Genomic DNA, 27,260 nt, shown 5'->3' with positions numbered 1-27,260 from the left:
CGAGGGGCGTGGAGGCTGCCCGGCTGATCCGGGCTGGGGTGTGGGTGGGAGTGCGGCTTCCAGGACAGAGGAGAGAAGCTAAAGCCAAGTTTGACTTCAGGCTCCGACCCCAAGTGTACACACGGCACCCAGAGTCATCACAGAGATGGGAACGAAGTCCCCACACGGAGCCCTCAGGAAAGGGTCCGTCTGCGGCGGCCGCATCCTGTCCCCCCAGATTCCCGTGTTGAAGCCCCAACCCCCAAAGTGACTGTGTTTGGAGATAAGGGGAAATGAGGTCACAGGGGTGGGGCTCTGAGCCCACAGGACTCGCGTTCTTGGAAGAAGAGGGGAGACCTGAGCTCGCTGCCCACGAGCACACAGAAGGCGCCGCCTGCGGCCGTGCAGGCACCTGCGCTCGGACATCCAGCCTCCAGGATCATGAGAACTGAGTGTCTGCGGCTGAGCCCCATCTGTGTACTTAGTGAAGGCGCCCGAGTGGCCCAACACACCCGCTTTCCAAACCACGCGAGTTGGCCGAGGAGCAGCAGCCAGAGGACCAACCGTCACCGTTCGCCCGCCTGGCCCGGCTCTGGCCTCAGCCCCTGCTCGGGTCTGTAAGATGCTCTGGTTCTTATGACACCGTTTTGAAAGTAACTGAGAATAAGTGTCTTTTGTGAAGTTGTCATTCCTCTTCATTGAAAACCCAGGGTTTTTATTTTAGGAAGGTTTGAATGACACTAACATACGTACAGCAAAAGTCCTCTTTAACGTCAACCTACTCAAAACCCTGGCTGTGCAGAGCCTGGAATAGTCGCTCCCAGCTGACTCCACGCCGACCCTGAGCAGAAAGTGTGGCACACGCTGAGTCCCGCCTCCTCCATCTCCCGTGTCCCCAGATCAGGCGCTCCTGTCACTGTGCATCCTTCGGGGTGTCCAGGTCCCCTGCCCTTCGTTTCCCCTCAAGCACCAGACCCAGCCCAGGGCTGTGCACTGAGCCAGCTCTCCATCAACACTGCTGTGTGGAGACCCCGGGGGCTGTGTGCAGCTCGAGCACACATGGTACATGCGTGCACACGTAAACACACGTGCTTCACACATACACAGTGCTCATGCACGCACTCACACACACACACACTTGCATACACGAATACACACTCGTCTTTATACATTTACACACATCACACACACACACACCTATATGCTTGCACATGTATGCACACACACATGCACATGAACACACACCACACACACATCATGTGTAGCACACATATACACACTCTCACGCATGCCACACTCTCTCACATGTGCGCAAACACACAGAACGACACGCAGTCATCCTCCGTGGACCCAGACACCTGAGCGCTTGGGACTCGTAAGAACCCTGCCCTTCCCTGTGCAGACGCTTTGCACGCATGTCACACGCATCTGAGGCACGTGTGAAGTGGGCTGCAGGAACTGCAGTTTGCTGCGGTCCATTTGTTACCCAATGAGGCCGAGTAAGATATTCAGGGACAGGAAAAGCCAGGTGGAGTTGGCCCGGGGAAGGGGAACTGGCCTGGGGTGGTCGATTCTGAAGACAGAATCTGCAGCTGTGTGAGGACTCCCACGTCGGGGAGAGAACGGAGGAGGGCGGGAGTCCAGGCCAAGGTCAGAGCGGAAGTAGGGACTGAGATGACACCTGCCAGGAAGGGTCACAAACCCGCCAGCGCTAAAGCCCCAAACTCTGATCAAATCCCTCGCAATCTATCAGACACCAACCCTCCGCTTTCTCACTGCGGCTTCTGAACCCAGCAAAACTGAAATCCTGACTCCTGTTTGGTCTAGATGCATTTTGTTTGATTACATATTTGATACTAACTCATATTTCACAGTTAAAGATAAAAAACCGTCACAGTAAAGAGCGCTTTTCAAGGATAAACTAGAAAATCCAACAGGGGGAAATGAAAGACCCAAAGCCAGTGGTGCCCAGGGCCCAGGTGACCACGGGCCACCCCTGTCTGGCAGCACCAACTGAGTCCTCCACTCATCCACTCACCCATCCACTCACCCACTCACTCACCCACTCATTCACTCATTCACCCACTCATTCACTCATTCACTCCTTCCCTCCCTCCCTCACTCATTCACCCACTCACTCACTCATTAATTCATTCACTCTCACCATTTATTCACCTATTCTCTGACACATCCACTTGCCCTTTTACTCACTCACTCATCCCCTGACTCACTCATCCCCTCACTCACCCATCCCCTCACTCAGGAGTGTTTCCCAGCACACCCTGGTCAGGTGCTGTGCTGGGGACAGACGGGCCTGCCCTCGTGTCTACTGGGGAAGAGGAGACCAAGGTTCATTTGAAACAGAGAATGTGAACTACCGTGAGAGGGGAGCATGAAGACCTGTGAGAGGGCCCCTGGCCATGCCACGCTCATGAGTAGCTCAGCAAACCCCTGGACCTCACTGGCCATCCTCCCCCCGCACGGATGCTGTGTCTGACCATGGCACGTGGGCATCGGGGAGAACATGTGCTCAGAACACATGCCCGTCCCCATATGCCTCTCACAGGCATCACAGATGTGCCTGTAGCTCAGACGCTTTCCAAAGGAAAGAGGAGGACTGAGCCCATCCCTCGAACCCGTAAAGGACCAGGTGGCAAATATTTCAGGCTTTGTGGGCCGTGTGGCCTCTGCCACCATCCACCCTCCGTGAAAGCAGCCCTGAGGCATCCAAATAAGCGGGCATGCCCGGGTTCCAATAAAGCTTTATTTATAAAACAGGTGGCAGCTGGATTTGGCCTGTGGGCCCTTTCGCCAACAACCACACTAAACTAATACTGTTTCTATTCTGACTAAACCATTCAAGGACCCCTCATGATCGAGAGAGATGTTGAGACAGAGGTTGTCAGCACTTTGGTTTTATGATAAGAATGATAACTCCTAAGACGCTGAAGTACATATCAAATCCTTCGGACATCTCCACATCACCGTTAACTAACGTATACACTGAGCTAAAGAATAGCTTTAGGTATTTAAATAAATAAGAAATGCTGTGATTCAATTTAACTCCTGGAGGTTCACGCTGGATCTGCAGTTAAAATGTATTCGCAACACGTCTACTTACAGATCGCTGTGGTTTATTAATATTCAAGGTGTAAAAGCAAGAGGACATTCGACCCTACGGAGGCCAGACCAGGGGCAGCAAGTGGGACAGACGTTGACATGCAGCCTCGGAGGGCTGGAGACACAAAACGTGGGGGATCTCAGTGCTCAGGACATGGGCTCACGGGGGATCCACGTGCTCGGGAGATGGAATCACAGGGGATCTGTGTGCTCGGGACAGGGAAACACGGGGGGATCTGTGTGCTCGGGACACGGAAACACGGGGGGATCTGTGTGCTCGGGACAGGGAAACACGGGGGATCTGTGTGCTCGGGACAGGGAAACATGGGGGATCTGTGTGCTCGGGACAGGGAAACACGGGGGATCTGTGTGCTCAGGACAGGGAAACACGGGGGGATCTGTGTGCTCAGGACACGGAAACACGGGGGGATCTGTGTGCTCGGGACAGGGAAACACGGGGGATCTGTGTGCTCAGGACACGGAAACACGGGGGGATCTGTGTGCTCAGGACAGGGAAACACGGGGGGATCTGTGTGCTCAGGACACGGAAACACGGGGGATCTGTGTGCTCGGGACAGGGAATCATGGGGGATCTGTGTGCTCAGGACAGGGAATCACGGGGGATCTGTGTGCTCGGGACAGGGAAACACGGGGATCTGTGTGCTCGGGACAGGGAAACACGGGGGATCTGTGTGCTCGGGACAGGGAATCATGGGGGATCTGTGTGCTCAGGACAGGGAATCACGGGGGATCTGTGTGCTCGGGACAGGGAAACACGGGGATCTGTGTGCTCGGGACAGGGAAACACGGGGGATCTGTGTGCTCGGGACACGGAAACACGGGGGATCTGTGTGCTCGGGACAGGGAATCACGGGGATCCACGTGCTCGGAGCACATGGGATCAGAGGGGATCCGAGTGCTCGGGACAAGGAATCATGCGGGATCCGTGTGCTGGGTACACAGAATCATGGGGAATCTCTGTGCTCGGGACAGGGAATCAGCCACTGTGTGGCTGGCAGAACTCTAGAAAGAGCGTCAGAGCAGGACTGTGTCTGGGGAGGAACCAGCCGTCGTCAAAGGAGGACAGAGCAGGAGGCAGCAGTGTCCCAGCGGAGGGCAGCCCTGGGCGCCCTGGGCAGGAAGGGGAAGGTAGCCTGCCACACTGGGTGGACACGAGAAACCATGAGAACGAAGGCAGCTCAGGATGCTTGTGAGCCCCCACGTCAGAGAGCCCGCGGACCAGCCACTTACCTCCTCCACAAGGCGGGGGGCTGCGTGGGTTCCTGCTCTGCAGATCCCAGTGACGCCACGAGCACAATGGGCCAGGCAAGGAGCATCATGAAGGTGGCAACCAGCAGCCGGAGGGGGAAGAGCGTCAGCGTCATGAGGGTGACCTGGGGAGACAGGGGGCGGTCACTCCAGAAGCACTGCCACGAGGCTCGGCTCCTCTGGGCCTGGAGTGGGAAGCTGCCCAGCAGACGGCACTGGACCTGCCGCAGCCGGGGCGCTGTCTTCTCATGGACAGTTGGGTGGGACAAGCAGCCAGGACGCCCTCCCCAGGGTCACCAGACCCTCTTCCCACTCTGTCCTTGTCACCCCTGAGGGGCGGCCTAGGAATGGGGTGGGGGGCTCCCTCCTGGAGTCAACAGTGCTCTGCCCCAAGCCCCAGCGTCCCCACCAGGCAGTCCTGCTCTTCCTAGCTCCCCCAAGTCCTTACGCAATGAGAGGATGCTTTTGGGGGCTAAGCTGCCATCTGTGAAGCAGTGAGGAGCAGGCACAGTGCTCACGAGCCTGGACCTTGGACCACAAGGAAGACTGGGAAGTCAGGTGACTTTCAGCCCAAGGAAGCCACAGGGTGGGAGCCCAGCAGAGAACAAGGTGGGGGTGGGGGCGCTGCAGCTCAGTCTGGCCTTAAAAGGAGCAGCACTGGGTGGGGCATCGAATGCCGCCACAGGTCTGGTGGAGAGGACACTGTGGAAGGTGGGCTGGGGCTCCATGGGGAGGGGCAGGCCCTGCAGGTGAAACAGCACAGCCACTAACACGGGGTGGGGCGAGGATGGACACGTGGGGCTCAGCAGAGCAGCTGAGCGAGGGAGAGGCGCAGGCGGACGGGCAGCTGGAACTAAAATCGAAGTGGTTTTATGCACAAGTCAGACGTACTGGTTCTGCACCTGAGGGCAGACACTCAGCAATGAGTCTTGGGAGGAACCTGACCTCAGTGGTCAATTAGAACACAGGGCGGGGCACGGATGACAAAATATAAGACTTACAAAAGCTTTACAACCAGTAGATGCAGTTTTTCATTATTTCCAATAATACACATCTCAAACATTCTGGTTTTGGTGCATAGGAACAGAAAAGACAGGAAAAGAGACCCACGTCTGCAGTGCCATCTCCAAGCTTCCCGGCTGACGGAGCCTGGGTGGCCCCACCCCCAACTCTCCTTGTCGGGTGTCTGCTACCTGCGACTGGGTGCCCCTGCCTGTCCCCATGGTCTCTCCGTAGGTTCTCTTGGGGTCTCTATCAGCACCAGCACCGCTCGATGGGAACACAATGCAAGCCACATGTGTAATTTTAAATTTTCTAGTGGCCACATTATATCTGAAGCATTATCATTTCAGTATGTATTCAGTACAAAACTATGAATGAGACACTTCACAGTTTTTTCATAAGGTCTTGTAAATCCAACGTGTGTTTTACACGTACAGCACATCTCAATTCAAATTTGCCACATTTTAAGCGCCCAAAAACCATGTGCGGCCTGTTGCTGCCTGTTGGACAGCGTGGATCTAGACAAGTGTGTGCTTTGCAATGACAGCAATTTTAATTGCCTCTCTCTCTCCTCCTCTTTCCGGGGCTGGCTATCGCCCCGGCTGGAACCTCCAGTTTCACAAGAGGTTGAACAGAGGCAGCGACAACAGATGCGCTGTCCTGTGGCTGACGTGGTGACGAGGCTTCCTGTGAGACGGCACTTGCTCTCGGCTGTCAGTAAACATCCTTTATTGAGGAGAACATACCTGGCCACCCCCGGGCTCCTACGAGTTTTGATTTGCTTGAAATCATGACTGGATCCTCATTTTAGCCAACGTCTTTCCTGTATGTAGTGAGATAATCATGCGCTGTTCCCAGCCTGTGAATGTGGAGTGTTCACGGCTTTTCTAACGTCACACCCTGGGCCCAGCGCTGGGAGCCTCCTGTCACGCTATTTTTAGGGAATCGCTTGGTCTGTTTGCTAACACATGTCTGGGACCCAGTCTCGGCCGGTTCTCGGGGGAGCGGGACCCGCAGCTTCCCTCGTGCTGCCTTTCTCTGGACGGATCCTGCAGCCACGTCAGGCGCCAGCCAGTGCCTCTTCAGAGCGATTTCTACGGAGATTGCTCAGTGCTTTCTCAGCGTTTCTAAGACCGTCCACCTCAATTTTCTCTTTTTTCTTGAGTTCATTTCAGTGTTCGTCAGTGAGGAATTCTCTGGGCACCCTCAGCAGATGTTCCTTCCACACCAAATGCCCAGCGTGTGTGTTTCTGTGATAACTGAGTGAGCACCCATCACATCCTCTCAGAATTGACACCAACCCTGCCCTGATTTATATTTGCATTGCTAATATTATTTGTGCCTTCTAAAACTTTTTGGCCTATAGTGCCGGATGTTTTTCTCTTTTATTAATCTGTTTCTAGAACCAGTTTTGGATTTGTTCATTGCCTCTGTCATTGCTGTTCAATCATATTAACTTTGGCTCTTAGGGAGTCTCTGTCTTCTACTCCAAGTTCACTCCAACACTCTTTTTAACTTCTTGTGGTGAAAGCCTGGAGCATTATTTTCAGAAAGGCTTTATTTCCCCAATATTCACACTGAGAGCGCGCAGCTTTCTCTAAGCACCACCTTAACCCCACAAGTTTAAAATGTAGCCTTTCCTTTCCCTTTAAAACCCAGTCAGCACATTACGTTCTTGTCCATCCTTTGTGATTATCTTGTGACTTTGTTGCGGAGGGAAGACGGCAGTTGTAGACGAGGCTGCCTCTGGGTCCCAATGCGTCGCCCACCGTGGTGCTCTTCTCGGCCACCCCTCAGGCGGCCCCCACTGTCTGGGGCTCCCGGCTCCGAAGAGACTGCCCCGGGAGCTCCACATTCCTTCTCCTGTTAAAATCTTCCCAATTTGCAGAGAAGTGAAGCCACTGGACACTTGACTGTTTGATCCCCTAAATCGAGCTTAAGGCCTGGTGGCTGTACCGTGGAGGAAAGGAAGAGGCAGCAAAGAGCGTTAACAGGAAAGCTCAGAAAGTCGACCCCACGCAGACGGCGTGGCTCGGAGGGTGTCCCTCTCCGATGTGTGTCTGCACCACACACCTACTCTCAAGCCACATTCTGTTCTCAGGATGGCTTCTGCCACAAACAGTGGAATGACAATAGTCTCTCACGGGGTTCCAGAAAGAGCACACGGTTTCCACACCCCACGAGGTGTATCTGAGACCTGCAGACCAGGACAGGGGCTCGAGGCGCTCCGGGGAGGAACACCCCTTTCCGTCAGACCAACGGGGAGGTGCTGAGGGGAGCTGGATGGGTGGTGGAGCCTGCCCACCGCCAAAGTCAGGGCTCAGAGTCTGCTGTTCAAGTTGCTGGGCTAATTAGCAACATATGCTCCTGTGGGCTGGCCAGCGGCCACGGGATGCACTTGGCCACCTCCCGCAGGACGCAATGTGTGACCGCACTTAAACCTTGGATGATGTATTCACGCCGGCTCTTGTGTGCAGCGTGGCGAACACGGTCCTGGCATCCGTGTTTTGCAGCAAACAGGGAAAGGCTGCAGGTCAGCACACAGACAAGCCTCCACTGAGAGGAGGGTGCGGGTGGAGACAAACTGTGGTCTGGGATAGAGCGCCACTGGCCCACGGTGAGCCACTCTGGCTCTGCCTGGAGGACAGGGAGAGAGGTGTCTATGGGGGCGTGTGGGTGTGTGTGTGTGTGTGCACGTGTGCCCCTGTGCACATGTGTGCATGTGTGTGCGTGTGTGCATGCAGTGTTGTGTAAGCTGCTTCAAGAGGGCAGGTACCTTTGGGAGCCGCTGGGTGCAAGAGGGATCCGGCTTCCTGGGCTGAGAGCCCACATGTTTTCAGGGCTCCTTGGCCAGGTCCCCACAGTCCTGCCTTCACCTTGGCACACCACTGCGCCTGTGTGCTCTGTGCCAGGCCCAGACCAGTCCCATAGGAGGCAGAAACCATCCTTGGGGGGGCAGGACTTGGAAGGCCTTCTGCAGCTCCTTCTAGAACCTTCTGTGGGCTCTGATGACTTGTCCTGAGCTCCAGGCTGCCCCCTGGTCAGACCCTGCCATCCTCCTGCACCTTCTGACCCACCTCTCTTCTCCACAGGCCCTGTCGCCTATGTGTATCCCAGGCCCGGCCACCCCACTCCTGCACCCTCACTGTAGCCTGGCCAGCGCCTGAGCAGACTCGGTGCTTTTGTGGGAAGCCACAGGGAAGATGACTGGAGCAGCCATGACAGCCACGTGGACACTCCTAACTCTGGTGGGCGCTGAGAAAAGGGAGGTGTCACCACAAAGACGTTCCTAGGAAGTCCCAGCTGGACTAGAAAACCAACAGAACAAAGAGCATCTGGGGAAAGTGAGCGGATGTGCTGTCTCTATGCAGTTCCGGCTGCACACGTGGAATGTGCTGGAACCAGTGGCAGGCTGGACGTGGTAACTCCTTCCCTGGGCAGCCACAGGCACTTCCGTCTGTGCTGCTCTCTTCAGCCAGCCTAGAGGGCGAGCCCGCGGCTCGAGGGGTCCTCGGGCTTTGTCCCCCATCAGGAGCACGCAGGAAGGCAGGGAGGTTCCTGGGGAGAGGGTCGGTCTCCACTCCCCTTGCCCCGAATGAGACACTGCCTCAGAGACCCAGCACAGGGAAGCAGCAGGGGAGGCACCCAGAACCCACTCCCACCAAAGGCCCTCTCAGAGCTGCCATGCTCCCTGAAGTGGTGGGGCAGCCGGCAGATGACACCCGTGCAGGCAGCAGGCAGGGACGGACGAGACTGGTGGGGTGTGGGTGGGGAGACAGCCCTGGAGATGGGGGCAGGCATGAGGCATCAGGGCTCGGGCAGGCATGGGCTGGAGACCGGGTCAGTGGGAGAGGGACGCCTCGGAGAGAATGTTGTCCGAAGTCCCAGGTGATGAATGGTCTGGGTCCAGGGACAAAGGAGGAGGAAGCAGTAGCATATTGTGGAGAAGGCTATGGACCAGGGACGGAAAAGTCTGGAAATGCTAGGTCCTGTGTCCTTCCCGAGAAGCTGCCAACAGCTGCAGCCTGCCCATCCTTGTCAGGAGTCCCAGCCACCCTCGAAAGTGCCAGGTCAAATGAACTCCGGAGTTGCTGCCCTGGGATCTAAAGGGGGTGTATGATGCAGTCCTGCGAGGACCCACGCTGAGAGTGCCCAGCCGAGGCACACGGTTTAAACTGGTTGCAAGTTGGCTGCAGTAAACTCTCCCACCAAAGGGACTGAACACGGCAGACAGGGACACGGCAAACCCCAGCACTCCGTGCCGTCAAGCAGCCGCTTTACACTTGGCTTGAAGCTGAATTTCCCAATCTAACTGGCGCGCTTATCAGGAGTCACCAGCAGAGCAGGTCCAGGTGGTGACCCGCCAGGTACAAGGAGAACTGGGCGGCTGCCCACAGCTCTAAACACTTCCTGCTAATGGGACCCAGGGCTCCTGGGCGAAGCCAGTTCCAGGTCAGGGGTAGAGGCGTAGACGATGAACCAGGAACATCATGGATCAGCCCAAATCAGGAAAGCTGGCGAAGGTCCTGGACTCAGGAGCCCCCGGGGCAGATGGAGCGATTTCAGCATCAGTGAGAACAGTCAATGAGACAATTGGAACTTCAGATGTGCTGACCACCATGAGTCGATCAGCGCCCCGAGTCCCCTCACACGCGTGCATCTACTCACTCACATGCAGTCATACGCACACACCCCAACCTCCCTGGTTGCCTCCAGAGACACTAGGAAACCAGCTCCTGACTGTGAAGCTGGCCAGCGCGGGAAGAACCAGGCCTGGTGCTGCCCGTCCCATGAGATGATCCTTTAGGCAGCCAAGCGGTGGAGCAGGGCGTGCCCCCCCTGACGTGCCAACCAGGAATCAACACCAGCTTCCAGAACCGCGCCATTCGAGATGCCCATGTGACAGAGGGTCCTGCCCAGATGGAGGCGAGCAGGTGTGCTGAGCCCTGCGTGGAGGAGCCACACGACGACCCAGCAGAAACGGAGTTCTAGGTCAAGCCACCAGCTTCCGGAAAACACGAAGACAGAGGAACACAGCCAGTGACGACGGGGCATGCAATCTGCAAAACGCAGACCAGGAAACGCTCTGGGACAAATGCCCCAGACACACGGTAAGAAAGAAGTCAAAACAAGGAGCTAGAAGGGGAGCTCGGAGGAAAGCATGTGTGCGGAGTGTGGCACCATGTGGGCTCGGGGCAGATGCACACGGGCGAGGGCCAGCGGGGTGCCTGCTTAACCACCTCCCATGAACACCACCACACGGGGCTGCTGGTGCCTTCAGGTATGACATGGCCTGCGCTGGGGCTACCCAGAGCCCTTCCCCTTGAGGTGCACGCCAGCATGTTTCCGAGTGCAGTGATGGAGGCCAGCTCTGCCTCCAAGTCCCCGGGGCGGGGGGAGAGAGGGGTAGATGAGACCAGACTGGCCACAGGCTGGTGATGGCCGGGGCCGGGGGCACGGGGCTCATTCCACTTTCTCTGCTTTGGTGTCAGCCGCTGAAGTGGTCTCCCTAAATTCATATGTTAGAATCCCAACCCCCAGGACCTCAGCATGCGACTACATTGGGAAATAGGGTCTTTAAAAGAGGTGATTAAGGTAAAATGAGGTCACATGGGCGAGCCCTCATACAATAGGATGGGTGTCCTTAGAAGAAGAGGAGATGAGGACACAGACACACAGAGGGAGGACTGCGTGAGTACACAGGGAGACGACGGCCGTCTACAGGCCCAGAGGAGAGGCTTCAGGAGGCCACCTGGATCTCAGACCTCCTGCCTCCAGGACTAAAAGATGATGAATTCCCATGGTTCAAGCTCCGGTGCTGGAGCCTCTGGCGGCAGGTGAGGACTCAGGTTGAGCCTGGGCGTGTGCACCCGGCCAGCTGGCAGGCCCAGGCCTGGCCCCATGGGGAGCTGCTCCCATGGGCAGGCACTGAGAGACTGCTGATGGCAGCGTCGTGGTGGCAGCAGAGCTGGACGCCACCAAAGGGGGACCAGCAGGGGACCAGAGAGATGAAGGTCGCTTGCATGACAGTCAGATGCCAGGGGTCAGCAGAGGGAGGAGAGTGAGTTACAGGGGTCACCGAAGACAATCCCAGGAGACGATCAGTGAAAAAGAGAAGAAACAAGCCAGACTCACATTTGCATGCTGTCAGGTCACTTTATGACATCCGTGGAGGTGTTCTTCGGGGCAGGCAGACCCAGGTAAGCATGGGGACAGCGGGCAGATCACTAGCAGGTGTGGGCCCGGGTGGCAGGTGGGGTCTGCATCAGGGGGTGCTGCAACCACAGCACCCACAGGGGCTTCGGGGGTCACTGAGCTGGCACAGAGGGCCCTCAGATCCAAAATGCAAAGGACAGAAGCTGTTCTTACCGGTGGGTCTTCCCACACCCATGAGGACAGGATCCCCGGGCACAGTGGTGCGGGGGCCATCCTGCCAGCCACTGATAGGAAGTGCCAGAGGCCGGGAGGGGCAGAGGGACCCAAAACATAAGCAGGAACTAACGGGAACTGCTCACCAGCTCAAGGGAACGAATGCCTCTCAGAAGGAAGGGTCCATGGGGCTGCAAGGAAGTGGTTCCAGGAAGAACATGACAGACGCATCAACTACCCTGAATCAGCCAACCCACGCAAGCGGCATGTGCACCACGTGCTAGACATGGCCGAGCGAGATGCAGACAGCAGGGCCTGGCTGCCCACCCTGCACACAAAGCCATGGTGGGGGAGGCAGAGACGATCCTGCCAGGGATGCAAGTGCAGTCCACACCCCAGAGAGGAAACACCCACTGTGGATGGGCTTGGATCGGGGGAAACTGAGGCCCAGCGAGGGAGGGAGGGCAGCTTCCCAAGGTCAGCTGGCTGGTCAGAGCAAAAGCCAAGGTTTGAGGGGCAGCTGAGATGAGAAGGGGCTGCCCTGGGAGAGAAGTGTGGGGGGGAAGCCCGTCCCTCCTCTGTGCACCTCACGCCCTTGGGCATCGGCCTGACACGGGGACATGCCTCCTACCTTGCCGTCCCAGCTGGGGCTGCTGCCTGGGGCCCCAGACACATACCATCAACAGCCGATCCACCATCAGGCACAACCAACACCCACGCTGAGCCCCTGGCCTGGCCCGCCCCGCTCCGCTCAGGGGCAGCTCCGTCCCTCTGGTCCATGGACACACAATTTGGAATCAAATTTGCTGCCTCCCTTTCTTACCAACTCCTACTGCCTCCCTCTCCAAAAAAAGTCCAGAGTCTGCGCCCCCTTCCCTCTGAGGGGCAACACAGGAGCTCCCACCCTGGCCCTCCAGGCACAGCCAGACTAGACACCTTGGTGCTCAGAGTTCTGCATGGCTACAGGGTCACCCTGCGACCCCAGGTCCCCAGGCCCGGCCTGTGCTGGACACCCCGGCCTCCCTCTGGTCTCTTACCATACCGCACCCTGCCCCAGCTCCTCTGCAGGCGGGTCCCTCCCAACTCTCTGCAGGGCTGGCTCCAGAACCCTCGCTCACCCCGCGGCCAGAGAGAAGGGCCCACGCCCAACTTGCAGAGGGGTGAGAAGTCATGGAGGCAGACAGGTGCACCGACCCTTCCCCCATGCAGGAGCATTTCTGAGACAGGAGCACGAACGTGCACCTGGCAGATCAGCTGGAGTCCGGGGTGGGGAGAGTAAGGGCGCATCTTTCGAAAAGAAGCAGGCACCAGGGTTCAGAAGCACAGGGAGCAGTGGTTTCTGGGGCGGGGTCTTGTGCAGCCCTCAAACACCACCCTGGGTGGCTGGTCCTGGTCACCTCCGAGCTTGTCCTGTGAGGAGTGAATGAGAGATGACTGCACGAATTCTGCCGAGCGATCTCCAGGGCACCGTGGGATCAACGGTGGGAGGGGAAGAACCTCGCCCAGGAAGTCAATCCTTTTTTTGTTGTTTTTGCTGTTACTTATAAAAAAAATAAATAAAACAAGCTGTTTTTGAGAATCCTGATTTAGGATAGACAGAAGACTCTAAAACTGGGAGGTCAACACCTGATGCCCTGGGGCAGTGTGTGGCCCCAACACCTGAGACAGGAGGTGGTTCCACAGAGCCACGTGGAGACGGCTGACGTTTGCCGGGGCCAGTCTCTCCTGACGTAGCGAGAGGAAAAGGATACATCTAATTTTATTATATTTTCTTTTCAAAGAGAGAGCAACTTAGAAAAAGCACAGCGATTCTCACACGGGTCCCCTCAGCTGGCACAACCAGGTGCTTCCGTTTGGAACACCCCCAGCACAGAACCAGTGGGCCAACAGCTGCCAAGCGCGGCAGAGAGCATCGGCCGGGGCCCGCCATCTCCCAGAGGCAAACCAGCAAATCAACCGGAGAAGACGCATCCTCTCTGCTCCCCACCATCGGCCAACACCTTCCTTAAACATGAAATGCCTTCTGGTCCAAATCGTGTGCTGTGCTTAATGTGGAATAAAGTTGTTTCACAACTAACTTGAACGGTGAAATTGCTGCAAAGCAAAAGTGAAACAGGAAAATGTGTCATTCTGAACATCGCTGTCACTCTGTCCTGTCGCACACGCAGCTGCTCTGATGGACAGAAGAGACGCGGCGTGGCTAGCCTCCACGGTATCCTCAGTGAGGGGCTGGGGACGGGGGAGTGCAGGTCAGGCCAGAGGAGCATCTTCCTGTTTATGAGCGTTTTATCAGGCAGCTGGCTTCTGTGTGACCGGCCATCCTGCGCCCAAACTCACACAGGACTCGCAGGTCTTCTTACTAACATGTGAATGTTGGTGGTCCTGACCTTAGGCTTCAGCTGTATCAATCCTGACACTCTCTGTCCTCCTGGGTGACAGCAGGATAACGGCGCCTCCACTCGAAGAAAGGCTTCTTCCAGAGCCACGCTCACTGCTAGAGATAAGCTTTCTTCTCAGCTCTCCCACTCGAGTCTAAAATTAAATATAGCTTTTCTAAAACAGTGATGTTTTTCTTTCAAACCCGCAGGCAGCCCCAACTTCCTCACTGTCCCCGTCTTCTCTATTCCAGGGCTTTCAACTCAATGTGTCGCCCAATCTGCAGGCTTCTGCAAACTGAGCGTGTCTTTCAGTAATTCACTCTGAATTTACAAACCTGTCCCGTGGCCCAGCGGCAGAGGGATTCCCCCAGACGACCGTATTTCCCACTGTCAACACACCCTGGTTGGTGTGTAAAGGTTTGTGAGGCAACGACAAGCATCTATGCAGTTCTTTACGGGACCAGAACCCCTCTGGTCTAAGGCAACCCTACACCTGACGTCCCACAACCAGGGGGACCACAGGGAAACCCACCAATACCAGACAGTCCTTCCTGCCTGCCCTGGAGCCGTGCCCGAGGTTCCAGTGGGAGGTTGGAGCCCGCCACACTGGCTGACCCTGCCCGGCTCAGTGTCCAGCTCCGTCCCTCAGTGCTGACGGGTCACAGGCACCAGGCAGCCTGAGGCAGCAGGGCCCACGGTCCAGCTGGGGAAGGAGGTGTGAAGCCAACCACACGGTCAGTGCTCAGCACAAAGGAGCAGCTTGGGGTCTCCAGGTGGACTCAGCAGAGACCCCAGCACTGGGAGCCCCGGTGGCCGGCCTGAGCTCTCCGTCCATGTTCAAGGGCGCTGGGGCCTGAGGGCACGCGCCAGCAGACGAGCAAAGGAGCCTCCACCCGGGTGCAGCCCTGTGGTCACGTGCTTAGGTTCACACTCTACTTCCGTGGCCCAGGGTTCGCCAGTTCTGATCTTGGGCACAGACCTACACACCACTGGTCAGGCCACGCTGCAGCGACACATCACATAGAAGAACTAGAATGACCTACAACCAGGATATACAGCTATGTATGGGGGCGTTGGGGAGGGGAAAAAAAGGAAGATTGGCAACAGACCAAACCTCCTCATCAAAAAAGGCATACCTTAAAAAACAAAAGAGCATCCACCTGAGGGCCAGGGGGGCGGACCCTTGGGGACATCAGGAGCCACCTGCCATGTGGACTCTGGGTCCCCAGGGAAAACTACCAGGGAGACACCGACCACAGCGCCCTCCAGCCAGAGGCTGGGCCCCAAGACAGGGTAGGGGCAGGGGGCCCAGCGCAGCTGGAGAAGAAGCAGGTCGGGTGTGGGAAGGCTCAGGGCGGCGCCTGCCCAGGATCACAGACAGAAGTGAATGAGGGTGCTGTGGGAGGACAGGATGGGGGCAGAGCCAGGAGGACTCCGCATCCCTGCTAGTCTCTGCCGGGGGCCACCGCCCGGACACCTTTCTCTCTCTGTGGAGACACAGTCACCTCAGCTGCAATGTTCCCCCTGCAGGCACGCAGAGGGTCACAGGGTGTGGACCCCAAGAGCACACAGTCGGGGGGGGGGGGGGGCGCTGCACGACGCACCTTCGATAAAAGACCCCTTTCCTACATCTGTCACCTTAACTCACAGTCTCAATGCCCTGGGCGTCCAGGGCCCGGAGCCCCGCATTCTGGTCAAGACCCTCCCGGTCATTTCCAGAGACGCAGCTTGCTGGATGTCCAGGGAGTGCCACATCTTCGACCTTTAACTCCCAAAGTGACAGATTCCTGGCAGCCCCAGGGGTGCTGGCTGCTCCCGGCCCCCCAGCCAGATGTGGTTCCCCCAATCCCCGGCTCTTCCCCAGTTCCTGCCCGCCCCACATCAGGGTGGGCGCTGGCTGGACTGGGGGTCCCCAAAGCCCAGACTCACATCATGCGAGCACAGAGCACGACGCCCGGCAAACAGCTCGGGGCTCGCACACCACTCTCGTCTGTGAGGAGCTGGACGAAAGGCGTGTGAGAGAGAGCAAGCGCATCCATTCCACAAACAGGCACCGAGAGCTTGGATGGGCCAGCTCTGCTCCGGACTTGGGGAGCAGCCGTGAACAGCGAAGCCCCAGCCTGATGGACAGCGCAGCACCTCTGGCTTAGACCACCTGGGGCAGGCGACAGGTGTCCCGGTGAGGAGGGCACGTCTGGGCGGGGGACACCTGTTCTCCAGGGAAGTTCAGAAAGGTCTCTATAGTAACTGGTGGGGTTTAAGCAAAGACTGAAGGGGACACCGGGAGCTTGGGGGGGCATCCCACACACAGAGGCGGCAAGGGCAGAGAGGGCGCCGGGGGATGCACATGGCTTCTGGACGATCGCTGGCATGCTGGGCTGGCCCCCGGGTCCTGCCTGCACTCTCTCCTCACTCAGTTTCCTATAGAACCTCATCTCCCCAGGGGTCCAGGGCCCCACAGCTGGAGACCGGGGCTCTGTCCCTGAGGCCCCTGTGATTGTGACCTGCAGCCTCCAGAGGAAAATTCCACAACAAACCAAACCTTGGGCCCTTCCGCGGCTGCCCAGTCACCCCCAAGAACTCAGCACCCAGCAGGGCCCAGATCTGGGCAGGGGGGCAGGAGAAGGGACCGGGGCGGGGCAGTGGGGAGGAAGAACAGAAACACTGGAAAGCAGCAGCTTTCAGGGCTGGACGTCCCACTTGGGGATGAGGCTCAGAAGCAGGAGCTGGCTCCAGGCCCCTGTTCCCAGGCTGCAGAAGGTCACCTGACCCACTCCCACAGCCGTCCCCCTGCACGCAGAACACCCTATAGAACACGCCCACGGAGAGGCGGCTTGCAGGGCACGGAGCTCCCACTTGCAGAGACGGACCCAGGAGGCTGCGAGTCCCACAGATGGGTGGAGAAGCTCAGACCCCGAGTGAGGCTGGACGGGCAGTCCAGGGGAGCAGGCCCTCACCACAGGCAGCCTGGGGAGGGGCAGGGATGTGACGGCCACCCCAGGAGGCACTGGCTTGTCCTTGGGAACATCCACATCCAAGGGGGTGAGAAACTCAGGAGGAAGCGGGGGCAGGGGGCAGAGGCCAGGCACAGAGAAGGCCGTGTGCTGATCTACTGAGCAAGTGACACCACCCACAGGGCCAGGAGGCAAGTGGTGCCACGCGGCACCCAGAGAGACTGTCTGAATAGGGGCTGCTGCAAGCGCTAGGGGGTCAAGTGGCCGTCTGCTCACTGACCACTCATCCAGCGGCCCCTACTAGCCCAGGTTGAGCACAGGACAGGGCCGTGCCTGCCCTCAAGGCTCGGCGCCCAGGCAGTTGGTGAGAAAGCAGGGAGGGTCCAGGCCGGCCAGCCCTGCTGCCGAGTGCACACCATTCCACTCTGTATGGAGCCGGGGTGCAGCCCACCACGGCGGCAGACTCTGGGTTCGCCGGCGGCATTCTGTTTTCATTGGTGTCTTGCGCCAGGGGTGCACCTCAGCCGATGGGGACAGTCAGCAGGGGCAGGAGTGTGGGGGGTATGGACCAAGGAGACCGTGAGAACCCCAACAATAACAGCTCACGTGTGCACAGACAGGCCCCCGCAGCTCAGGGCACGTACTGGAGATAGACTCACTCTGGTCTTGTGGCCCAAGGAAATTCCTTACCTCCAGGGCCTGGCTGCATAGTCTGAAGAAAAGAATCTCGACATTCAAGAACTGTCGCATTTCTAGCTGCTTCTATTTGTTCAGCAAATATCTGCAAAGAGCCAGCAGGGCCTGAGGAGAGCTCAGCCTGAGTCCCCCTGTGGGAGGAGTCCTCCCTGGGCCATCCTGGGCTGTCCAGGGCTCACCAGCTTTGGGGGAAGACCTCCAGCTGGGGCAGCACCCCAACCTGGGTACCTCCTACCCCACCCCCCTCAGATACAGAGAGCATTACAGAAAGAACATCAGGCTCAGTCCCCACCCCTAACTAGAGGAGGCCCCCCACTGAAATTCTGGGTCTAGGCCACCATCTGCCGACACCGCCCCCCAAACCCCAGCTGCAAGGAGTCCTCCTCCAGCTGCAAGGACACCCATGGCCACATCCTGTACTTCCAACTGCATGGAGCTTCCCTAGAACATGCTGACTCTGCCCTCAGCTGCAGGGAGCTCCCCTAGAACATCCTGGCTCTGCCCCCAGCTGCAGGGAGCTCCCCCAAGGCATCCTGACTGCCCCCAGCTGCAGGGAGCTCCCCTAGAACATCCTGGCTCTGCCCCCAGCTGCAGGGAGCTCCCCCAGAGCAGCCTGGCTCTGCCCCCCCCAGCTGCAGGGAGATCCCCCCCAGAGCATCCTGACTCTGTCCCAGCTGCAGGGAGCTCCCCCAGAGCATCCTGACTCTGCCCCCAGCTGCATGGACCTCCCCCAGAGCATCCTGACTCTGCCCCCAGCTGCAGGGAGCTCCCCCAAAGCATCCTGACTCTGCCCCCAGCTGCAGGGAGCTCCCCTAGAACATCCTGGCTCTGCCTCCAGCTGCAGGGACCTCTCCCAGAGCATCCTGGCTCTGTCCCACAGGTACAGGGAGCCCCTGCCCACCAGTAACATTTGTGGAGCCAGGATAGGCCTGCCCCCAGGCCTGTGGTGACTGTCAAAGGAGCAGGCGTGGAGAGGAGCCTGGAGTGGTCTGTCCCCCTGGCCAGGGTGGTCAATTCTCTGAGCACAGTAGGGAAGGATGAAGGTGACCCATCTGGTTGCTCCTGAGAACCACAGCTCAGGTGCAGCCAGGATGGAATGGGAGGGCCCAGGGCAGGGCAGCCAGTGGGGGCTCTGTCACCTGCTCTCTACGTGGGACAGCCATCCTCTCTCCAGGGGTGGCCTGGGAGAAAGTGGATCCTGATATAAAAGACCCCCTAGCTGGGGTGGCTGTTTTGGGCACCAAGGTCACTTCTGAGTGTGCTTGGGCCCCAGGGCAAGGCAGCAGGGCCCACTGGTGGCAAAGGCTGGTCTGCGCCCTCCGGATCTCAGGGACCCTGCGTGAGACACAGCACAGCAAAGCCCAGCTCTGTGTCCCCATCCTAGGGGTTTGACATACTAACATTTTGGAAGATGTTTTTAAAAAGCTTTATGTTGCAAATAACTTTTTGGGGAAAATAAATCACTGCTCTGGCTCTAAAATGGAAATACAACTTTTCACAATAAAATCTGTGCTGGGAACAGGCCGTGGTCCTCAGGCACCTGCGGCATGTCCCGGCTCTAGCACACGGGAGTCCGTGGCAGCTGTGGAGGAGCCGAGGACAGGCTGTGCCTGGAGGAGGACAGGAGCCGGCTGTCCTGTGTGCGAGTACGAACAGCACTTGACAACGTTGAAACACCCAAGCTCAGAGGCTGCACCATGGTTAAAAGGCCACAGAACCTGTGGATTAGTTTTAACACTGCAAAACACGGCACTGAGGGCATGTGGTGACTTGTACCTTGGAAGGACAAACCCAACAATCACACTGAAATATAACGTTATTTCCAAACACACATGTTCCTCTGGGCTCATTTTCAAACTAATTCCCAACCAGACTACAGGTTTACGGGACAACGCTAACTCGGGAAAGGTCAGGTGGCCCCAGCATGCCACAGCCTCGGGCCATCTGGCTGTGTTAGATGAAGAGCCGGCAGACTGAGAAGCGGAGTGGTCAGCAGGCCGGGGCGAGGATTCCTGACACCCCGTGTGGGAGCCTTGCTCAGACGCTCCCAGGCAGCGCAGCCCAGGCCCTGCTTAGACACCCTCCCCATTGGGGCGCCCTCCCAGGGCCCACTGCCATGGGGACGGGCGGGATGGGCAGGACCTGGCTCCTGCAGCACGGCTCTTGAACGGCTTCTGTTTCAGGGACAAAATCCTGATTTTTTAAAATGAGACTTAAGACTGTGCTTTACTCAGTACTAAGAAATTAAAGATGTTGTGAAACAAAACTGAGTGCATATACATACGTAGTATATGTGTGTGTATATACTTGTGTGGATACGTGTGTACACATGTGTACATACTTACGTAGTATACGTGTGTGTGAATATACTGATGTGTACGTGTGTATATACTTACATAGTATATGTGTGTGTGAATATACTGATGTGTATGTGTGTATATACTTACGTAGTATATGTGTGTGTGAATATACTTATGTGTACGTGTGTATATACTTACGTAGTATATGTGTGTGTGAATATACTGATGTGTACGTGTGTATATACTTACGTAGTATATGTGTGTGTGAATATACTTATGTGTATGTGTGTATATACATACGTAGTATATGTGTGTGTATATACTTGTGTGGATACGTGTGTACACATGTGTACATACTTACGTAGTATACATGTGTGTATATACATGTGTGTATATATTTATGTAGTAACGTGTGTATGAGTGTGTGAACATACTTATGTGTATGTGTGTATATACTTACGTAGTATATGTGTGTGAACATACTTATGTGTATGTGTGTATATACTTACGTAGTATATGTGTGTGAACATACTTATGTGTATGTGTGTATATACTTACGTAGTATATGTGTGTGTGAACATACTTATGTGTATGTGTGTATATACTTACATAGTATATGTGTGTGTGAACATACTTATGTGTATGTGTGTATATACTTACGTAGTATATGTGTGTGTGAACATACTTATGTGTATGTGTGTATATACTTACGTAGTATATGAGTGTGTGAACATACTTATGTGTATGTGTGTATATACTTACGTAGTATATGTGTGTGTGAACATACTTATGTGTATGTGTGTATATACTTACGTAGTATATGTGTGTGTGAATATACTTATGTGTATGTGTGTATATACTTACGTAGTATATGTGTGTGTGAACATACTTATGTGTATGTGTGTATATACTTACATAGTATGAGTGTGTGAACATACTTATGTGTATGTGTGTATATACTTACATAGTATATGTGTGTGTGAATATACTTATGTGTATGTGTGTATATACTTACATAGTATATGTGTGTGTGAATATACTTATGTGTACGTGTGTATATACTTACATAGTATATGAGTGTGTGAACATACTTATGTGTATGTGTGTATATACTTACATAGTATATGTGTGTGTGAATATACTGATGTGTACGTGTGTATATACTTACGTAGTATATGTGTGTGTGAATATACTTATGTGTATGTGTGTATATACATACGTAGTATATGTGTGTGTATATACTTGTGTGGATACGTGTGTACACATGTGTACATACTTACGTAGTATACATGTGTGTATATACATGTGTGTATATATTTATGTAGTAACGTGTGTATGAGTGTGTGAACATACTTATGTGTATGTGTGTATATACTTACGTAGTATATGTGTGTGAACATACTTATGTGTATGTGTGTATATACTTACGTAGTATATGTGTGTGAACATACTTATGTGTATGTGTGTATATACTTACGTAGTATATGTGTGTGTGAACATACTTATGTGTATGTGTGTATATACTTACATAGTATATGTGTGTGTGAACATACTTATGTGTATGTGTGTATATACTTACGTAGTATATGTGTGTGTGAACATACTTATGTGTATGTGTGTATATACTTACGTAGTATATGAGTGTGTGAACATACTTATGTGTATGTGTGTATATACTTACGTAGTATATGTGTGTGTGAACATACTTATGTGTATGTGTGTATATACTTACGTAGTATATGTGTGTGTGAATATACTTATGTGTATGTGTGTATATACTTACGTAGTATATGTGTGTGTGAACATACTTATGTGTATGTGTGTATATACTTACATAGTATGAGTGTGTGAACATACTTATGTGTATGTGTGTATATACTTACGTAGTATATGTGTGTGTGAACATACTTATGTGTATGTGTGTATATACTTACGTAGTATATGTGTGTGTGAACATACTTATGTGTATGTGTGTATATACTTACGTAGTATATGTGTGTGTGAACATACTTATGTGTATGTGTGTATATACTTACGTAGTATATGTGTGTGTGAACATACTTATGTGTATGTGTGTATATACTTACATAGTATATGTGTGTGTGAACATACTTATGTGTATGTGTGTATATACTTACATAGTATATGTGTGTGTGAACATACTTATGTGTATGTGTGTATATACTTACGTAGTATATGTGTGTGTGAACATACTTATGTGTATGTGTGTATATACTTACATAGTATATGTGTGTGTGAACATACTTATGTGTATGTGTGTATATACTTACATAGTATATGTGTGTGTGAACATACTTATGTGTATGTGTGTATATACTTACATAGTATGAGTGTGTGAATATACTTATGTGTATGTGTGTATATACTTACATAGTATATGTGTGTGTGAACATACTTATGTGTATGTGTGTATATACTTACATAGTATGAGTGTGTGAATATACTTATGTGTATGTGTGTATATACTTACATAGTATATGTGTGTGTGAACATACTTATGTGTATGTGTGTATATACTTACATAGTATATGTGTGTGTGAACATACTTATGTGTATGTGTGTATATACTTACATAGTATATGTGTGTGTGAACATACTTATGTGTATGTGTGTATATACTTACATAGTATGAGTGTGTGAATATACTTATGTGTATGTGTGTATATACTTACATAGTATATGTGTGTGTGAACATACTTATGTGTATGTGTGTATATACTTACATAGTATGAGTGTGTGAATATACTTATGTGTATGTGTGTATATACTTACATAGTATATGTGTGTGTGAACATACTTATGTGTATGTGTGTATATACTTACATAGTATGAGTGTGTGAATATACTTATGTGTACGTGTGTATATACTTACATAGTATATGTGTGTGTGAACATACTTATGTGTATGTGTGTATATACTTACATAGTATGAGTGTGTGAATATACTTATGTGTACGTGTGTATATACTTACATAGTATATGTGTGTGTGAACATACTTATGTGTATGTGTGTATATACTTACATAGTATATGTGTGTGTGAACATACTTATGTGTATGTGTGTATATACTTACATAGTATGTGTGTGTGAACATACTTATGTGTATGTGTGTATATACTTACATAGTATGAGTGTGTGAATATACTTATGTGTACGTGTGTATATACTTACATAGTATATGAGTGTGTGAACATACTTATGTGTATGTGTGTATATACTTACGTAGTATATGTGTGTGTGAACATACTTATGTGTATGTGTGTATATACTTACATAGTATATGTGTGTGTGAACATACTTATGTGTATGTGTGTATATACTTACATAGTATATGTGTGTGTGAACATACTTATGTGTATGTGTGTATATACTTACGTAGTATATGTGTGTGTGAACATACTTATGTGTATGTGTGTATATACTTACATAGTATATGTGTGTGTGAACATACTTATGTGTATGTGTGTATATACTTACATAGTATATGTGTGTGTGAACATACTTATGTGTATGTGTGTATATACTTACATAGCATGAGTGTGTGAATATACTTATGTGTATGTGTGTATATACTTACATAGTATATGTGTGTGTGAACATACTTATGTGTATGTGTGTATATACTTACATAGTATGAGTGTGTGAATATACTTATGTGTACGTGTGTATATACTTACATAGTATGAGTGTGTGAATATACTTATGTGTATGTGTGTATATACTTACATAGTATATGTGTGTGTGAACATACTTATGTGTATGTGTGTATATACTTACATAGTATGAGTGTGTGAATATACTTATGTGTACGTGTGTATATACTTACATAGTATATGTGTGTGTGAACATACTTATGTGTATGTGTGTATATACTTACATAGTATGAGTGTGTGAATATACTTATGTGTATGTGTGTATATACTTACATAGTATATGTGTGTGTGAACATACTTATGTGTATGTGTGTATATACTTACATAGTATATGTGTGTGTGAACATACTTATGTGTATGTGTGTATATACTTACATAGTATGTGTGTGTGAACATACTTATGTGTATGTGTGTATATACTTACATAGTATGAGTGTGTGAATATACTTATGTGTACGTGTGTATATACTTACATAGTATATGTGTGTGTGAACATACTTATGTGTATGTGTGTATATACTTACGTAGTATATGTGTGTGTGAACATACTTATGTGTATGTGTGTATATACTTACGTAGTATATGTGTGTGTGAACATACTTATGTGTATGTGTGTATATACTTACATAGTATATGTGTGTGTGAACATACTTATGTGTATGTGTGTATATACTTACGTAGTATATGTGTGTGTGAACATACTTATGTGTATGTGTGTATATACTTACGTAGTATATGAGTGTGTGAACATACTTATGTGTATGTGTGTATATACTTACGTAGTATATGTGTGTGTGAACATACTTATGTGTATGTGTGTATATACTTACGTAGTATATGTGTGTGTGAATATACTTATGTGTATGTGTGTATATACTTACGTAGTATATGTGTGTGTGAACATACTTATGTGTATGTGTGTATATACTTACATAGTATGAGTGTGTGAACATACTTATGTGTATGTGTGTATATACTTACGTAGTATATGTGTGTGAACATACTTATGTGTATGTGTGTATATACTTACGTAGTATATGTGTGTGAACATACTTATGTGTATGTGTGTATATACTTACGTAGTATATGTGTGTGTGAACATACTTATGTGTATGTGTGTATATACTTACATAGTATATGTGTGTGTGAACATACTTATGTGTATGTGTGTATATACTTACGTAGTATATGTGTGTGTGAACATACTTATGTGTATGTGTGTATATACTTACGTAGTATATGAGTGTGTGAACATACTTATGTGTATGTGTGTATATACTTACGTAGTATATGTGTGTGTGAACATACTTATGTGTATGTGTGTATATACTTACGTAGTATATGTGTGTGTGAATATACTTATGTGTATGTGTGTATATACTTACGTAGTATATGTGTGTGTGAACATACTTATGTGTATGTGTGTATATACTTACATAGTATGAGTGTGTGAACATACTTATGTGTATGTGTGTATATACTTACGTAGTATATGTGTGTGTGAACATACTTATGTGTATGTGTGTATATACTTACGTAGTATATGTGTGTGTGAACATACTTATGTGTATGTGTGTATATACTTACGTAGTATATGTGTGTGTGAACATACTTATGTGTATGTGTGTATATACTTACGTAGTATATGTGTGTGTGAACATACTTATGTGTATGTGTGTATATACTTACATAGTATATGTGTGTGTGAACATACTTATGTGTATGTGTGTATATACTTACATAGTATATGTGTGTGTGAACATACTTATGTGTATGTGTGTATATACTTACATAGTATATGTGTGTGTGAACATACTTATGTGTATGTGTGTATATACTTACGTAGTATATGTGTGTGTGAACATACTTATGTGTATGTGTGTATATACTTACATAGTATATGTGTGTGTGAACATACTTATGTGTATGTGTGTATATACTTACATAGTATATGTGTGTGTGAACATACTTATGTGTATGTGTGTATATACTTACATAGTATGAGTGTGTGAATATACTTATGTGTATGTGTGTATATACTTACATAGTATATGTGTGTGTGAACATACTTATGTGTATGTGTGTATATACTTACATAGTATGAGTGTGTGAATATACTTATGTGTATGTGTGTATATACTTACATAGTATATGTGTGTGTGAACATACTTATGTGTATGTGTGTATATACTTACATAGTATATGTGTGTGTGAACATACTTATGTGTATGTGTGTATATACTTACATAGTATATGTGTGTGTGAACATACTTATGTGTATGTGTGTATATACTTACATAGTATGAGTGTGTGAATATACTTATGTGTATGTGTGTATATACTTACATAGTATATGTGTGTGTGAACATACTTATGTGTATGTGTGTATATACTTACATAGTATGAGTGTGTGAATATACTTATGTGTATGTGTGTATATACTTACATAGTATATGTGTGTGTGAACATACTTATGTGTATGTGTGTATATACTTACATAGTATGAGTGTGTGAATATACTTATGTGTACGTGTGTATATACTTACATAGTATATGTGTGTGTGAACATACTTATGTGTATGTGTGTATATACTTACATAGTATGAGTGTGTGAATATACTTATGTGTACGTGTGTATATACTTACATAGTATATGTGTGTGTGAACATACTTATGTGTATGTGTGTATATACTTACATAGTATATGTGTGTGTGAACATACTTATGTGTATGTGTGTATATACTTACATAGTATGTGTGTGTGAACATACTTATGTGTATGTGTGTATATACTTACATAGTATGAGTGTGTGAATATACTTATGTGTACGTGTGTATATACTTACATAGTATATGAGTGTGTGAACATACTTATGTGTATGTGTGTATATACTTACGTAGTATATGTGTGTGTGAACATACTTATGTGTATGTGTGTATATACTTACATAGTATATGTGTGTGTGAACATACTTATGTGTATGTGTGTATATACTTACATAGTATATGTGTGTGTGAACATACTTATGTGTATGTGTGTATATACTTACGTAGTATATGTGTGTGTGAACATACTTATGTGTATGTGTGTATATACTTACATAGTATATGTGTGTGTGAACATACTTATGTGTATGTGTGTATATACTTACATAGTATATGTGTGTGTGAACATACTTATGTGTATGTGTGTATATACTTACATAGCATGAGTGTGTGAATATACTTATGTGTATGTGTGTATATACTTACATAGTATATGTGTGTGTGAACATACTTATGTGTATGTGTGTATATACTTACATAGTATGAGTGTGTGAATATACTTATGTGTACGTGTGTATATACTTACATAGTATGAGTGTGTGAATATACTTATGTGTATGTGTGTATATACTTACATAGTATATGTGTGTGTGAACATACTTATGTGTATGTGTGTATATACTTACATAGTATGAGTGTGTGAATATACTTATGTGTACGTGTGTATATACTTACATAGTATATGTGTGTGT

General features: G+C 50.5%; 1 protein-coding gene across 1 annotated transcript in view; it reads right to left on the bottom strand.

Annotated features, from left to right (window-relative positions):
- Window positions 1–27,260, bottom strand: part of LPCAT1 (lysophosphatidylcholine acyltransferase 1) — a 68,061-nt gene that overhangs the window by 28,853 nt on the left and 11,948 nt on the right. Inside the window, exon 2 of the mRNA XM_044779512.2 lies at window positions 4,351–4,493. Within this exon, the coding sequence (XP_044635447.2) occupies window positions 4,351–4,493 (143 nt within the window). The remainder of the gene's footprint in view (window positions 1–4,350; window positions 4,494–27,260) is intronic.

Source organism: Equus asinus, chromosome 10 (assembly GCF_041296235.1).
Source record: "Equus asinus isolate D_3611 breed Donkey chromosome 10, EquAss-T2T_v2, whole genome shotgun sequence".
NCBI classification, from domain to species: Eukaryota; Metazoa; Chordata; class Mammalia; order Perissodactyla; family Equidae; genus Equus; species Equus asinus.
Note: the sequence above shows the minus strand (reverse complement) of the source record. Positions and strands in the feature narration are given on the sequence as shown.